Source organism: Chinchilla lanigera, unplaced genomic scaffold (genome assembly GCF_000276665.1).
Source record: "Chinchilla lanigera isolate Chin_1 unplaced genomic scaffold, ChiLan1.0 scaffold00001, whole genome shotgun sequence".
Classification (NCBI taxonomy): Eukaryota; Metazoa; Chordata; class Mammalia; order Rodentia; family Chinchillidae; genus Chinchilla; species Chinchilla lanigera.
Genome location: NW_004955402.1, coordinates 59,871,316 through 59,888,518, shown reverse-complemented (window position 1 = coordinate 59,888,518; position 17,203 = coordinate 59,871,316). Strand labels below are relative to the sequence as shown.

At 44.5% G+C, this 17,203-nt stretch overlaps 2 protein-coding genes across 2 annotated transcripts in view; one reads left to right on the top strand and one right to left on the bottom strand.

Annotated features, from left to right (window-relative positions):
- Positions 1 to 12,877, bottom strand: part of LOC102013990 (chromosome unknown open reading frame, human C18orf65) — a 36,560-nt gene extending 23,683 nt beyond the window's left edge. The window contains 3 exon segments of the mRNA XM_013512020.1: positions 12,313 to 12,426; positions 12,429 to 12,736; positions 12,834 to 12,877. Coding sequence (XP_013367474.1) covers positions 12,313 to 12,426; positions 12,429 to 12,736; positions 12,834 to 12,877 — 466 coding nt within the window.
- Positions 12,878 to 13,531: 654 nt separating this feature from the next.
- The window catches only part of Znf516 (zinc finger protein 516), a 124,306-nt gene continuing 120,634 nt past the window's right edge, over positions 13,532 to 17,203 (top strand). Inside the window, exon 1 of the mRNA XM_005373087.2 lies at positions 13,532 to 13,827. The gene's annotated coding sequence lies outside the window, so the exon portion shown is untranslated. The remainder of the gene's footprint in view (positions 13,828 to 17,203) is intronic.

Sequence of the window (17,203 nt, the reverse complement as noted above, 5' to 3'; positions counted from 1 at the left end):
TAGATAATAATATGTAAAACGATAACCATTGATGATTTCCTACCATTTTGTCTGTAATTTGCTAAGTCCCCCCTATTATTATGTTATCCTTCTTTTATTCTTTAAAATAAAAAAAATAAAAATAAAAAAAAAAGAAATTATGTATTACCCCCACCAAGTTCGCCAACCCCAGGCAACCACTTCCTGTCTCTAGAGATTTGCCTATACTTGATATTTCAAGTTAAAGGAATCATACATGTTCTTTTGTGTTGGATTTCTTTCACTTCACACATTGTTTTCAGAGGTTCACCTATATTGTAGCATGTGTTAGTTCTTCATTCTTGTTCATTGCTGAATAGTGTTCCATTGCATACACGTGATGAGTCTATCAGTAGACAGACATTTTATAGTTTTCACTTTGGGGCTCATATGGATAAGTTTTGCACGCACACATGGCTTCACTGCTGCTGGGAACATGCCTAGGAGTGGAGCTGCTGGCTCATATGGCACCTCTGTGTTTAACATTTTGAGGATCTGCCTGGCTCTGCCCCAAAGCAGCTATACCATGTTACAGTCCCACCAGTGGTGCAGAAGGGTCCCAGTCTCACCAAATCGTTGCCAACATTATTATTTTTTATTTTTTGACTCCGCCACACTGGTGGGTATGAAGTGGTTGGTGTCTCATTGCAGGTTTGGTTTGTGTTTCTCTACTGGTTATATAGTTTTGAGTTATATGTTTTTGAGTAACTGTAAGGTCCTTATTGGCCATTTGCATATCTCCTTTGGAAAAACATTTAGTCATATGCTTGTTTATTTTTTACAAAATCATTAAGTTTCTCAGTACACTTTAGGTGTACATCATGCTCACATTGATCATAGGGAATTTATGCCTGTTCATGATATAACGATTCTGTTTTTGCCCCCGTTCCTCTGCCCTCCCTTCAACTGTTCTTCTTGGCTTATTTTTAACTTGGTTGTGTGCCTTCAGTCACTGAGCTGTGGGAGCTCTTTATATCGGCTGCATTGGCACAGACTCCCTCCAAAATCAGGCATCACCCACAGGACAGCTTTCAGAAATAGGGGCTTTAAGAGGTGACTAGGTGTTGAGGGCTCTTTTCTGATTTCCTTGCTCACCTCAGCTTCATCTATCTTTAGTCTGAGGTTTAGAAGAATTCCAGGCTTTGAGGCTGGTCCAACAATATTGGTCACAGGAAAGCATAGACGTCTCACAGTATATATTGAGAGATTTTTCATTTTCAAGACAGGCAATATCACCTGGGATTTAAGGTAGAGAAATGTATGTATGCAGGATAGTTCTGGGGCCTGAAAGGATCAAGGTACAATTGCCAAGACAGGTCCCTGCTGCAGCCATGCGGGCCAGTTGGGCTCCAGAAAGGCTCTGCATAAGCTTTTCAATCAAGACCTGGCGCCTGCTCACGCCAGGGGGCCTGGCTTACCCTCACAGCTCCTGTTCCCTGCAGCTGCTCTGCTCCCAGTACCTGGAGGAGCGAAGTATTTGTAGGTTGTAGGCTGTCCCGGTCTGTTTGTGCTACTAATAAAGCAGCACAGACTGAGTAATTTCTAGACAACAGACGTCTACTTCTCACAGCTCTGGGGGCTGAGGCATGCAAGATGGAAGTGCTGGCATGTAGTGTTTAGTAAGGAACTTCTTGCGGGGACCTCACTGCAGAAGAGATAGAAGGGCAATGGGGAAGACTGCTGTGTCCTCACGTGATGGAACAGCAGAACAAAGTAATCGGCTCTCTAATTCCACCCTTGAGACTCCATCTTTATCACTCAATCATCTCCTACAACCCTGCCTCTTGGTATCTTTATATTGTCAACTGTTTCAACATGCAAATTTTGGAAGACAGGGACCACATGGTCAAGTGGCTCCCCCGAGGAGGAGAAGCAGGGAGTATGGCATCCTAGAGGTCTCAGGCCCACTTGCAGTATCATCTTCATTCTCCAAAAATGTCTGTCCTCTTCACCTCTTCCATACCTTTGCAGCAATTTTGAACATGCTCACACCTCCCCTCATCTCAGGACAACAAACACTATCGGGAATACCTCTGCCCTCTCCCGAGATCTCCTAAGTGTGAGCGTAGGAGCAGGCCCACCTGGCTGCTGGCCTCTTTCTCCACCATGGCAATCTGGCTGCCTCAGTTTTTCTTGGATGCTATCCTGTGACATCGGCAGCAGCTCCCTGGTCCACAGCCCCAGCCCTCTCTGCAGAATCTGCCACATGCAGCCACTTTTTCCTTCTTCCAGGGGACTTCTCCCCTGGCCTCCAAAGCACTCTTGGCTGTGCTCCTTTGTGCCTTCTTAGACTCTCCTTCCCTGCCCACCAAGTGTGACTTCTCAGGATTTCCATCTTCAGCTTCAGTAATTCTTTACCCCCGATTCATTTCTCTGCCACCAAACCTCTCACTTTCTTGAAGCCAGAACCATCTTTCAGAACATATCTGATCCTTCCTTTCTCCTGTTTTCAAAACTCTCCCAAGGGTTCCAGCAGCCCGTCTTGTTTCTGTAGCCGTGAAGGCCTTTTGTGATCTGACTTCAGCTCATTCCCCACTGGACACTGCTTTCTCCACCTGCAGTCTCTGCACTCACTGCTCTCACAGGTTGGTAAGAGAGACTGGAAAGCAAACAGTCATCTCAAGACACATTTAGCTTGCTTTCAGCAAACAGAAACTGAAATCCCTGAATCAAACAGTGAGAATGACCAGGGAAATTTGTTGAAGTCCAAGGTAGGAATCTGCTCTAAGCTTGTGGAAGGAGTGGCTTCCCGAGCACTTTGTTTCTCCCATGTTCTTCTTCTGCCTCAGGCCCTCTCAGATGGCATCCCTCTCCAGTAGGGTAAAATATATCTCCTGTCATTGCCATTATTAAACCACCACAGCCTGCCAGGTGATTGCCTTTTAGGACAAGCCAGAGAACAATCTTTACTTAGGATTCTTCCTATCCACAAATGAACCCTTCCTAGAAGCCTCCTCTCCCACTCCAGCCACTGCCCTCCTGTGCTAGTACCAGAATTTGAACTTAGGCAAACACAGGCAAGAGGAGTGAGACCATCATTTTGACTCCCCTTTTAGAGACTGGGCTTCCATGGACAGGCTGGACACCACTCAGGATGAGCTTAGAGGTTTTGTAATACTTGCCAGGCACAATGACAAGGACAGGGTCAGAGTGACATGGGAACCTATGCATGTGCTTCTAGTCGAGATGGGAAACAGTTAAGTCTCCACGCACAGTGTGAGGTCTTTGTGAACTTCTTGTAGCTGACATAGTGATCTCACTGATGGAGACTAGGGCCAGCATGATGCCTCAAAGGGAATATGGATTTAATAAACATCCAAGCTTGCTCTCTGCTCATCCAGTGTGTTTAATATTATCATTGTGGCAATGTCAAATGCTGCGGCTAATTCTAAACTAACATTTTAGGCTATATGACTTGCAGTCTAATTGACATTATGAACAGTGTGCCCTTAGCCTACTAAATATTGCTTGACATCAATTATTATTAGAAGGATGTTGAAATTATAATCATGCATACAATTGGCATTGGTAGGTAGAGTTGAGCCTGTCCAGAAAGTGGCACAAACTAGCAATTTGCAGTGCTAGATTTTGTGAGAAAATTTTGGTTTTAGAACCCTCATTAAAATTTCTCAGTGTCCATTTTATCAGGGAATTTAGAATGTATGCAGAATAGAATAATTGTTTGAGACATTATCTTGTGATTGTAAAATAGCAGTGTGAAATTCATATAACCTTCCCTCAGTATGTGGATGGGATGAATGGATTTTAAGAACTATACTGAGACATATAATTCTTCAAAGTATATATGAAATCAAAACAATTGTCCTTTAAATTGACAACTTTGCTATGGGTTTTAACTTTTAAATAGATCAGAGATGATGTGGGAATACATGAACTTATGCACAACCACCACCACTCCTGCCAATAGATGAGACATTTCAAAATTCATGCACTCATTGTCTTTTTTTCGTATAAATCATCACCTATAATTTAGTGTCCCTGCCTTTCATGTCTAAGGAGTTGTCTACACATTACATTTGAGTTAGAAAAATGGATATCTCTGTATATATCTCTGTAGAACTAAATGTGCGCTTTACACCTCTAACTTTATCCTAATGTAGACATCCATCACATTTAATTTTTTTTTTTCTGGTACCAGGAATCGAACTCACAACCTTGTGCGTGCCAGGCAGGAGCTATGCCACTGAGCTAAATCCCCAGCCCCCACATTTTGAAATGTTATTTTATTTTTTTGGAGCTGCTGGGGCCACTGAGCTACACTTTGGCCCCTAAAATAATTTTTGATGCAATATTTTAAAACTTCTCCATCAGGACTTGACTTTTATCTGGTTCTATATTTTTTCTCAGTGTCTTAGACAAACAAACTTTTTACACTCTGTTGGTCAGCTTTCAGTGGCTAACAAATGTTTGAAATAAATTTTAAAATAGGAAAGGTACATTCTGGCTCAGTTTTGGATGTTTCACTATAAGGTCAGCGGTTCTGATACTTTTGGGCATGTGGCAAGACAGCACATCACGGTGAGAGTGTGTGGTAGAGCAAGCTGCTTACCTGTGGTAACCAGCAAGTGAGAAAGAGGAAGAGACCAAGGTCCCACAAGCCCCTTCAAGGGTGATCCCCAATGACATCACTTCCTCTCACCAGGCTCTGCCTTCTAAAGGCTCCACCATCTTCCAGTGACACCACAGGCTGGTGACCAAGCCACCTGGGAAGCTACAGCACCATCCCCTCACACACATGTGCAGTGTCTGCTTCACTCTTTGCTTATTTTCTCTAGAGGAGAGTGGTCCTGAAATCAATAGGCTATTTGTACCATCAGCTTTGCTCTAATGTTGGAGAGTAGGGAAGGATAAAATAACATTGCACAGCAATACATAATGGAGGGAGAAATGTACTATTAAGTGGAAATTATGCTGTCATAGGTCTTACAGAGCACAGTTTAGTTTTTAAAATTCTTGTGTTTTAGGTAATTGAAAGAAAACCTCATCAAAAATGTTGATGTAGTGGTATATGTGACCATACTATTGTATTTTAAAAATAAGGTGAAATTTTCTGGCATTGAAAAAGGTGAGTAGTTTAAATCTGACTTATATAATACTTCACAAGTACAGTTTTTGTATAAGGTGTTTTTGTATTGCTTCAAAGACATATTTTCCACAACTGGAAATTTTAGTACTATCAAGTTATAAAATAAGGCTTCTTAGGCCTGAGGCTGTAACTCAGTGATAGAACATTTGCCTAGCAAGGCCCAGGGTTCAATCCCCAGCGCTGCAAGTAAAATGAAATTGAAAAAAAAAAAAAAAAAGAAATAAAATTAGACCCTTCCAAAGCATGCAATATTTAAAATTAAAGTTTATCATCAGTTTGCCTAAAAGTTACCTCTCTGCTCCATTTAGGTGAAGTCCCAGTGTAAACAACTGGATAAGCTCAGTTACAATTACAAAGAAAAAGTGTGGGGGAGGGGTTGGAAGTAGAATAGTGTTTTTACACCCTGTAAGTGCAGGGCAATTTATCTTCTAGAGAAAAGGGAGAAACAGAAAATCACTTGAGTTTCAGGATCCCCTTTCACTTTTACGAATACCCGAATTTTCAGAGGTATTATAACTCAGAGGCAAACTAGAGGGAAAAGACAAGCAGGCCCTGCCCTCCTCCTGGTGCTCACTTTGACAGGGCCTGCCCAGCACCACAGGGAGACCGGGTGAGTGGCAGCCTCCCCTCTTTGGGGTCTCTCGCCTTTGTAAATTTGTCAGTCCATCCATGAAGTTTGTTTGAACAGTTTGGTACTTAATGGATGATTGTATTGTATTGTACCTCCCACAGCAACACATCTTTTCTGTATTTATTTTAAATAAAGGCTTTCTAGAAGCCGCAGGGCTTAAGCTGTAGGACATAAAGAAGTAAAAGTGCTTGTCCAGATCCTGCACAGGCAACAGGTTACTAAAATGCCTTGAGGTTGACACTGCAGAAGTTTCTGTGAACCCAAGAGCCTGTCAGAGGCTTCCTTTGTCACAGAGTGTGTTGGTCAGCTTTGGAAGCTAGCAGGGGAAAGCAAAGGGCCAACACGTTCTGGATGCATGCACTCTAGGCTGGTGTCTGCCTGTGGAAACTGCAGCTCAGGCCAAGGAGTCCTGCTGGTCCCCTGGGGACCACGCACACAGGGCTCCTGGAGGAAAGGACCTGCTTCACTCTGATGGAGACATCTTCGTGGTGTCTTGGTGGAAACAGTTGTGTTCGAGGGCATGAATATGAGATGCTGCTGGACAAAGCCTACCAATGACATTCTATGAAGACAAATTTGAAAACCCTGTGGGGGAAAAGAAATGATTCTAGAAGTGATGCCCATTTCAAAAGTATGAACACAACTTGGGATAGCACTCTTCTGCATTCAGATATTTTCAGACATCTTCAGTGAACATGTAATTTTTTTGTTTGTTTGTTTTGTTTTTTTCTGTACTGGGAATCAAACTCACGACCTCGCGCTTGCCAGGCAGGCGCTGTGCTGCTGAGCTAAATCCCCAGCCCCCAGTGAACATGTAATTTTATAACAGTGATTTCATTGGTAACCATGTGGAATGGGAGAATCTGTGGTATAAGAATTTCCATTTGCCCATAATGATAAGCCATGAAAATAATTTAAGTGACTTTTCACTTGTTTTTCTTGTAATAACTGTAAATGTGAGTCCCACTTTTGAGAAAAGTAATTACTATAAATTCTTACTGAATTGTAGGTTTATTGTTCTGCCTCCAAACTATGATGAAGAGTAGTCAGATTTTTCCTCCTTTTAGCATTGTTAGGAATATAGTTCATTACATTCTTTTTTTTGGTATGAGGAATCGTACTTAGGTGCTGTGCTGCTGAGCTATATCCCTGGCTAATCCGTTACATTCTCATTGCATAAATAACACAAAGAATAGTACTTCCTTCTTTGCTTTGGGTGTTAGGAAGTGCAGAGGAAAATTCTACCACCTGTAACAATCCACTGGATGACTAGACATGTATCCATACGTGCTTTTGCTAACTTGGATGACGCTGAGTTGATCTTAGTACATTAATTTTCTTCTCTCATTTTTCTTGACCTAATTCCTCTTATGCTTTGCAACCTCTTTGTATTTTACCTATTTTAAAAAGCTAGTTCAAGGGCCGGGGATATAGCTCAGTGGCACAGTGCCTGCCTGGCAAGTGTGAGGTCGTGAGTTCCATTCCAGTACAAAAAAACCAAACCAAACCAAAACAACAACAACAAAAAACACCCCTAAAAGCTAGTTCAAAACATTTGAGAAGCTAAATGAAAGACTTCCATAGAGATTCCCCTTACTGTAGTTCTCTACCTGCGCAAATATGTAACTTGCACCAGTTGTATAGAAAGCCAACAATACTCGGTGGTTAGTGATATAAGCTGATGTGGTGGCACAGTGAGATCCAAAAGACATTAGTTAACTTACATTAGGGCAAAATGACCAATTATTAGAGCACAAACTGCATAAGGTAATCCTGACTGGTTTCTGAAATGATTGTGAGAAAACACAGGTCTGGCTTTGTCCATCTATAAAATTATCTTTACAATAGCAGGCTGTGGTGCTCTGGCTGATATAAAAGGTTAGTGCCGTGGTCCAGGTTGCTGTTTTAACCTTTGTAAGCCTCTCTTTTAGCATTTGTCACATAGGATAATGGTGGCCCCTTTCTCATGGATTACTGTGACGTGGTAATTACAAGAAATGAAAGCTCTTATGAAAACTCCTTATACAATAAGCGTGTAATAAGTTTTGGTTTGTAAATTAACACTTGGTTATGTGCCTGGCTTAAAATAGTATTGTAGAAAAATAAACAAATGCATAGTTGTAAAAATATTAAGTTTTACAAACTTAAGCTTTTGTTATGATATTCTTTAAATGATGACTGCCTGTGTGAAATACTTTACAGTGTTCAGTGTGTAAAATAACGTTTTAATAATTTCCTATTAATCCCGCACATTTCCCTCTTGCCCTATAATGCTGCCATGAAAACCAAAGCAACAAAATTATGAGAATCTATGAAATCAGTGACTTGATTAGACAGCAAATCATTTATCTCTTTACAAAAATTCCATTTTGTCCCCCAAAGTTTAATTTAATACCTTTGATTTAATGTCTGTTTGGGGTTCACAGAAGCACCATTCTAAAATGGAATGCCTCTGCATAGCCCCAGAGACCCTGCCTGTATCAGTCTCCAGAGAGACAAACACTGTAACCAAAGGTGCTCCCTTGGGGTCGAAGCGTGGAACTTTGCTGGCTACATTAATTGACCAGCTGGAAGAAGTTGGGGCTCTCTGTCAGATTTCTCCTGCAGCTTAAAAGGTGGGCAAACACAAATAAAAACAGCTAGATCAGGAAATCAATCATTTTAAGTAACGAAAGAAAAATTCTTGAGGACTGTTTTTGGCAAAAATATAGTTACTCCATTAATAAGATTGGTCTTTTTGCTCTCTGTTTTCGTGTTTTCAGTGTTGGTGATTGAACTCAGGCCCTTTCCATGCCAGGCAAGTACTCTACCACTGAGCTACATCCCCCACCCACCTCTGTTTTAAAAGGAGACAAAATTATATCTAGCTACACGTCACAACACAAATGCATTTTAAGGACATTATGCTCAGTGAAATTATGCTGGGTCAATCAGAAATAAGGTCCTTGAATAGTCAAGCTCATAGATACCAAGAGAGTGGAGGATGCTGGGGCTGGGGGCGAGAGGGAGAATAGGGAGGTATTGCTTCATGGGGCAGAGTTTCTGTCTGTAATAATGCAGAAGTTCCGGGCAGGGATAGTGAAGACAGTTACGCAGTTTTGTGGATGTACCTACTGCTGGTAAACTGCACGCTTAAGGATGGTTGGAGTGGTTAATATTGTTCTTTGTATTAAAAGTCCCCCCTACTGTACCTAGCTTTTCCATCAACAAAATGTCTTGACCCCTTAATTATGACAACTCACCCATATCCTGTTCACTTTTTTCTTATTGCTCTAACTCCACTGAACCTGCTGAATACCCTCTCTGCTCTCTTTACATAAGTACACCACTGCCTGTGTGTCAGGTGAGATCTTAGGAAGCAAGGTCTTTAAGCATTTCCTCTTCACTCGGTGTTGTTACAAGTGTACCTAGCCCACGCTTAGTGAAGGAGATATTGCTGGTTCCCTTAGTTTATTTTCAGTTCTGTTAGAAAAGTTTGCCTAAATGCACACATGTAATCAGTTATGCATGGTGAGACATAATGAGATTTGGGCGCTGAGAAAGCCAATGGCTTTGCTGTTGCAAGAATGTATAGTGTTAATAGGTCACAACCTGTCTGTCGAGTAATTAACATACTGTAGGAGTATAAGAAAGAGCAATAAGGAAAACTGGTCCCTCTTTTCCTGAACATGGGAAATCTTTCAAAAGAGGAATCCTTATTGAATTTGTCTTTCCTTAAATTAATTCTGCTCTGTGGCCTAGTTCCTTTTATTCTTCAAACTATTATGAACCACATCTGTGGAATTCTGTATCGGCTATTTTGAAACCAGCTGTTGCCAAGAGTCTTTTACTTGAGTTGAAATTAAGAACAGATTTGAGGGTCGTTTACCTGCTGTGAAGTCCTGATGTAGTTACCAAAAACTGCAAATGGTGAGAAAATGTGTTTGTCATTGCTTACACTGCTGGTATGTTTTCTACAATACTTTTGCCTCAGATGGGAACTATGGTAACTCTAAGGTCTGCCATCATTATTTGTTAATGCAATCTTTGTTGTTGCTCAAAATATCTGCACAACAAAAATGAGTAAAACAACATCTGTGTTACAATAAGACTGTTGCAGGGGTCAGTGTGGAAGTCCTCCCCTCCCCCGGTAGAAAACAAAAACAGATTGTTAAAAACGCTGATTTCATGAGAATATTCTCAAGATTTTCACCATGGGGAAAAATGAGTGTGTAGGCATTCTCTATCAAATAAAATGGGTACATTTTGCACAGAATCTTTAGGTATTTTCAGACTTGGGTATGGAAGAGAGATGAAAACATTTTCACACGTCTTTGAAAGAACATGAAAAAGTCTCCAGTGTGGTTGAGCAATGTAAATTACAACCAGTTTGACTTTAAATTATCCTGTGCATAAGTAACTCCACAAGAGAAGGCTTCTCGGTAAGAAGCTTGCCCAGCATAAACATGAGAGAATATGGATGTAGGTCCCATTAGAGGCGATTCTGTGTGTGTGTCTGTGTAAGAAATGTGTATTACCTATTTCATTACCAGAGTACTCATCATTTTCAATAGAGTGAAAATTTAAGAAAAAGGATTGAGATAGTTTGAGACCAGGATTAAAAGTATTCTATGTGTTAACTTCAAGCAGGCTGAAACCACTTCACAGAGGACTCCATAAAATATAATCACAACTTTGCTGCTATCCTCTAATGGGATTACCATGTGTTAAATTCCAAATCAACTCACCCAATGTGCTATTCTTCCCTTCCTCTATATTCTCTCTCTCTCTTTTTTTCTCCCTCCATAGTCTCAATACAAACCATTCTCTGAGTGTAAGCCTCAAGAACAGATTTCAGGAAAGAACAGCAAGATAGTGTTTGGTACTATTCTTGAAATATCAGTGATTAAGTAGCCTATTTCCGCATATAACATTACCCACTACAATGTAAAACACATACACATTTTATCAGAGTTATCCATAATCCCCTCGGAAATTTGTAAATGTGAGTTCAGAGAGCAAAATATTGCTCCCTGACTTAGTACATAATGTCATTCTTAGTACATAATGTCATTATGTATATAAGCACATAATGTCATTCTTAGATATAATTTAGAAAATCCTAATAAATTCAGAGATAGAATTAATATCAATATTTACTAATAAGTAGTGTACTGAACTATCTAATCATTACACTTACATTTGTGAGCATGCATATTTAATACATATGTTTTAGTTTGTCTTGGAGTTCATGCTATAGCTAGAGTTTCAATTTGCACTTTCAGACAGACAAGGCCTGGCGGGGGGGCGTCTTTTTGCTGTTTGTTTGCTTTTTACTCTTAGCTATTCACTGGAATACCTGAGAACCCTTCTCACCAACCACTGCCATCACAGAACACTGTTATCAAATTACTGGAAGGAGCAGAGATCTAAATGCTGAAGAAAATAATTCATTAGACAATAGCAAGGGTACTATTTTTCCCCATCTATTTCATCAACCAGAATTACTGACTGTTATGAAGTTATAAATATCCAAAGATCAACAATTAGTACTGCCGATTTTGCTCTGCTTACAAATTGTAAGTTACCTAAATATTTCAAAATAGAGATGCACAACTAGGGACTCCCAAGGGCTTATATAATGTGTAGAAACAATATCCTAAATCTTTAATAGTTACCTTCGTTGTTTGAAGGTATTAAACAGTTGAAATTTTGGCAAGGCTAAACATGGTTATAGGGGTAGCATGTGAAAAAAAAGGAGTAGCATGTGAAATCTTACTGAATATTTAATTTTCATACTTTTTGGTGTGTAGAGTAAGCTAATAATGGTGTGTTAACAAACAAAGACCAGTGACTTTGTCTACAATCAATGTAAATACATCTCAACGTGGTGATGAAATGTTGCGGGCCCTCCAGCTGCAATTTCTTGGGTTTGCCACACTGGCACCAGAATTTAACTCTTGTACATCTATCAAATTATGTTCTCAGATTTGTGTGCATTGTAGAGAAATGTGGAAGAAAGGAAATCGTTTAAAAGCACAATATTATTGCAGACAGACCAAGCCCTGAGTGAAATCACATGTGGGTGATTTAAGAGAAGACCCTAGACATGCTTGAAAAAGGAGGTAAATCACGAAAATCTTACAATTTTATGTGGAGGAGTCTGGAAGTTTTCCTCACTGTTCGCTGATCTAACTTGTCAATTTTCAACACATGGAAATTATTAGTGCAACACTAGTATGAAATTAGAACCAAGAATCAGATGAATAATATTTATTCCATCTTTTCATATGTTTCAAAACACTACCAAATTAAAAGTCGTATAGTACAACTTTTAACCTATGTTGGAGTTTACATATGCATATATGTGATATCTATGCATGTTATTTATGTAATTAGTTGAATTGGGCAATACTTTTGTGGTGAATTTTCATTGTGTATTGTAATGAATTGTGGGCATTTCAATACTTTTCTGTGAATCACACTTAGGCATTCAGGCTGAAATCAACAATTGTCCATGACCTTTAACATGCCTGCTTTCCAAATTAGTGCCGATCATTAACCACAGGGAGCTTACATTTTATGATTTGCGGATCCTTCCTCGCCGTCTTCCTCCCTTTCTCTCCCCCTCCTCCGCTGAAACACACACATACACACGAAGACATCTCGCACATGAAGAATGGCCCCGCGCCCGATTTCCAGCTCTGCCAGGGCACAAGCACCGCCCTTTGTAGCTCGTCGGTGCAGAAGGAGTTTCAGTTATCAATGCCATTAGGTGGGGAGGGCCACGGCCGCGCGAGGAGAGTGCTGGGCACAGAGAAATGCCACCGCAAAAGGCAATGCCGGGAACGCAGCGCCAATTGTTCAGCAGAGCCACGTTGGGCGCCTTGGCCAGAATCCACCTCCACTGCGGAATTATCACGCGGAAAGGCAGAACAACATGGCTAAAAGCCTGGTAGGAGCAGATAGTATTGCCCCTCCGCAGGCCACGGCGCCCCGGCCTACGTCACAGCGGATCGTGGGGCGCGCCCCCCGTCCCTCCTCCTCCCCCTCTGGTCTAACTCCCTCCCTCCGCCCCGACCCCTCCCTGCCAAGTACCGGAAAAGCTTCTGGATTTCTTCTTCTAAGATTTCTATTCCCATACTCAATTTATTGCAACGAACTGCGACCCGTGAAGAGTAGTGGAGGTGAAGAAATGAAGTTTTAAGAACAATAGCAAAATGAGTTGAACTTTAAAGGATAAAGTAAACACCACCGGTGACAATCGAGTTCAGACGCCACTTTGTACGGTAGTGGTTCAGTCTTTCCAGCAAACCCTGGAAAGACTCTGGATTCAAAATGCTCTGGATGCAAGACTTCCGGGAGTGGCACTCTCCATCCTAACTCCCCAAAATGCTCCTGGGAAGTTCAGTGAACACTTGTGCCTCAGGGACCATCGGGAGGGTCTCGGCGTTTAGATCCCACCTAGAGGCTCAGTGCCAAGGTGCCTGAACTGGCTGGACCTGCATCCCGAGCACGTCTCCACGCATGGATGCGTGTGTGTGTGCGTGTGTGTGCGCGCGTAAACAGCCTCCAGGAACTGGAGCTGTAGCAGCCTGAGACCTTGGGAAGAAGGGGCGACCACTAGCCGCCCGGATCGTGATTCAGTGCTATTAGGGGAAGGATTATCCGAGTCTGAGTCATCGCGAACCTCCAGACTTTCTCTGCAGTGTGGCAGAACTTTGCGCTGATGAGACAATAGTGGAGCGTGTGCGTTTCCTACAGGGCAGACCATTCCCGGGCTGGGGGAAGCCTAGGGCCTGCGCTGGGCCGCGGGAGCCCGGCTCCCTCCTCGCACCGCGCAGCCCTGGGATCGGGGCTGGCTCCCGGACCCCCACCCGGCGGCCGCGTCCCGGGCGCGCGCGGGCGACGTGGGGAGTGGGCCGGGCGCGTGGCGGGCCCCGTGTGCCCTCGCGCATCCCCCGCTCCCGGGCGCAGCTGGCGCGGTCGGTGTAGTGCAGCGCTCTGCTCCTCGCCCCGGGCGCTCGGCTTCACCTTCAGATGCGCGGGGCGTGCGCGTCCTCCACCCCGCGTCCTCCGCCACCCGGCCAAGGTAGGGGCTGCGGGGCTGAGGAGCTGCGGGGCCCGCGGGCTGGTGGGGGCGAGAGGGCCGGGGGGCTCGACGTACCCGGGACCCTGATGTGAGCCGTGGGGCGGGGGCGCGCCAGAGAGGGGCTCCTCGGGTGCGGGGAGGGCGATTTGTCTTTCCCTGTCGGTAGTTGCCCTGTACTGCAATTCCAGGAGAGGGGAAGATGCAACTTCGGGCGGCGGGGCGAGCGCCCTGGAGGTGGCTTTTTACCGCAGTGGAGGGGCGGGGTGGGGGCCGGGGTGGGAGCGCGGAAGAGGCTCTGGCTTTGTACACTTCGTCAAAGGCGTCGCGGGAGGAGGGGAGCTCGGATGCGCTTTCCATCCATTAGGAGACAAAGAGCAAATTGCCTTACTTTAAAGTAAAACGCTCCGGCTAATGAAGGTGGGTGATGGGCTGCGGGGCCCGAGGAGCAGCTTCAATTATTAAGGGTTTGGCGGATGGGATCGATGCCTTGTGGCACTGAGCGCGGCTGCCTGGGGCATGTGTTTGCGTGTGTATTGGGGGGGTGGTCTTTGCTGTCCCCTTCCAGGGTGACTGTCCATCAGCCAGGAGCTTTAGAGTGACCTTAACATTAAAGAAGTGAAAGCTTTGGGAAGAAAAGTTCGTGATGGGTGGAGGCGGGGGCGAGGTTCTCTAAGTGACTCGGAGTTGGGTGGGGGTCTGGAAGGCAGCGACTCCTCCGAGATACGTCCAGTCTTGCCGGGGTCAGAGCAGTGTTGGGGTGGGGGCGGTATTGATGGCGATACACGTATATGTATACACATTACACACATATACTCACACCCACACAGGGGTGTATAGAAGAAAAGAATGCAGTGGGGTGTGTGCCGGCTGGGGTGGGGGTTGGAAAGGCGCCTCCTCTGCCATTTCCAGGGAGCGCTAACAAACTGAATAGTTACGATCAATATTTAGATTAAACCGCCTCGTCAAGTTTTAAAGAAACTTTGTATGAATAAGTTTAAAACCCAGCCGAGTGGGGTATTTAAACCAGAGGTTTATGGAGGAAGGTTGGCGTACGGTGACGATCAGGCATTGTGAGCCAGAAAGCTAGTGGATCTCTGCAAATAGGGACCCATAAGAATCGGCTTTTTACCCGAAAAATGTGGGTCTGTAAGTCAGCCTCATTTATTACCAGCGTTAATAAGCTTCCCGCAGCCGACCGGGATCAGCCCAGGAGCTCTGGGGCTGTTTGCATCTCACTCATTCCGCTGGCTTACTGATAAAGAGTCACTTGGTCTCCGGGTGTGCAGACATCAACTTGCTCAGCCCTCTTTTTAAATATATTCATTCTGTGCCTTATTTAATCCAGATGCACAAAAAGCTATTTGCTGCCTCATTGTTGGTTTACATTTTTTGAAAAGGCGACTGGTGTAACCTGTGGAATTTGAAATGCAAATAAAAGCCTGTGGGAGTTGAGGCAGAACAAATCAGCATTTATAAAGTGAAAAAGATTTAATGTCTTTGAAATCATTGCAGGGGAAGAAAACTGGAGGGGGAGTGTGATTTTTTTCATGGAGTTAATTGTGACGTCAGGTCTTTTGGAGAAGATGTTATTTTTAAGGTCTGAAACCCTGGTATGTAAAGTGCTTACAGGAAAAACAGATTACAAGATTAACATCTGTTAACATGGTCGTTTATCTCCAGCCAAAAATAGGTCAGTTCTTTCTTAAGGAAGTATGATTGCTAGCGCACGCTTAAATAATAAAATAAAAATAATGAGTTCAAAAATTAGGGACGAGAGTCTGTTATGATCTGACCTGTGATAAACATGTTCAGATTTCGAAATCAGTTTGAGGTCGAAGTCTCTTCTGAGTGTCGAGAACAACTCTACCCTGAGTCCACCCCTCCCGGATGATCCCCTCCTCCCGGCTCGTACCTCCCTCACCCGACTGCTAATTTCCCTTTTCGTCCATTGTGGAAGTACAAGATATATTTAAATGGTTGTCTGACGCGCTCCCTCCCCCAGTGAAGAAGGCAAACTCTCTCGTAGATGGCTAACTTTCAGAGCTCTGCTGTTGTTTTACCATTATATGAAACGGCAGAGAAGATAGAGAAAAAAGAAACTGCTTTCCAAAGTCTCCCTGCCCCCTGGGTGTGAGTGACGGCTCTCCTGGCCAATCCGCAGCATCTTTCTCCATCCCGGAGGTAATTTGGGGTGTGTGCGTGTGTGTGAACGCGCGCGCGGGCGTGTGCACGCGCCTGTGTGTCTACACACTTAAGTCCCACCAGCCAGCCCGGCTAATCCAAAGCCCCTGCATTTGCACAGATGTGTGATGTAAATGTGGACACGCTTTTATCAAGTCTGTCCAGCTAGATGCTCAAGCAGCAGTTTATATGAAGACCCTGCCCCCTCCGAGTGTTCTCTAGTGAAAAATGGGCATCAGAGGCATTTTCACATTCAAGTCGAAACCTGTAGAAAGGGAAGAAAAGAGGAGCGATGTGATTAGACTTCTCAGCAATTGAGGAATCGAAATGTGCAGCTTCCTGCGCCTTAGTCCTGCCCAGCAGGCGCGCCCCAGCGCCTTTCGGGTGCGAGCGATGGAGCTCACTGGCTGGGAGTAAAACGTGTAAAGAACGAGGATTGTTGAAACTGATGTTAACTCTAGAAAACCGAAGGCAGCCTGCCAACTTTACACTTAATTGCTCACTAGAAGTTGATACTCGTTGGCAAATTCTAGAACGCGAACTGATCGCAGCCAGTGGAAGTTTTGTGCCCACCCCACTTAGGAGCGCGGCGCCTCGCCGCGTCTGCCCCGCACAATGAGCATACTCGGAGGTGGCATCAGGGGCCACGGCACGCTTCCTACAACTTCAAGTCCCACCGACTTCCTGGGAACGTGGTTAGTGTAGCACGCGTTTTTAGGACGCGCGCGGACCAGACCGGGACCGTTTAAATGCTGGGGATACGGTGTCTAGGGCAGCCCCGTGGGCTGCTGTGCTGCAGTCCCCTTCGGGTTGGTGATGATGCAATGATGGGTTAAGGATCCACGTGTCCTTTCCCTCTCCGGAGACCCCTGCAGGTGGGGTCCCGCAGGGACCTTGTGCACACGGGCGTGTGGGTGCCAGGTCGCGCCGAGGTCACCTTAAGGGTCCACAGCAACCCACACCAAATCCACCCCCCATCCAGCTCGGTTCAGAGGTGGTGTCCGCGTCGCACCTCTCCACCCACGCGAGCCATTTCCGTCCCTCCTGCTGGAGTACCAGCGGATTGCCCCTCCCGCGGCGTGGGGAGTGGGCCCGCGGCGCCTAGATTCCTTCCTCTCCCGGAGTCTCCCCGCCGCGGCGGGTGGGTGCGGCTGGGGGGGTCCCGCGGGGCCGCCTCGCGCTGGGGGCGGGGCGC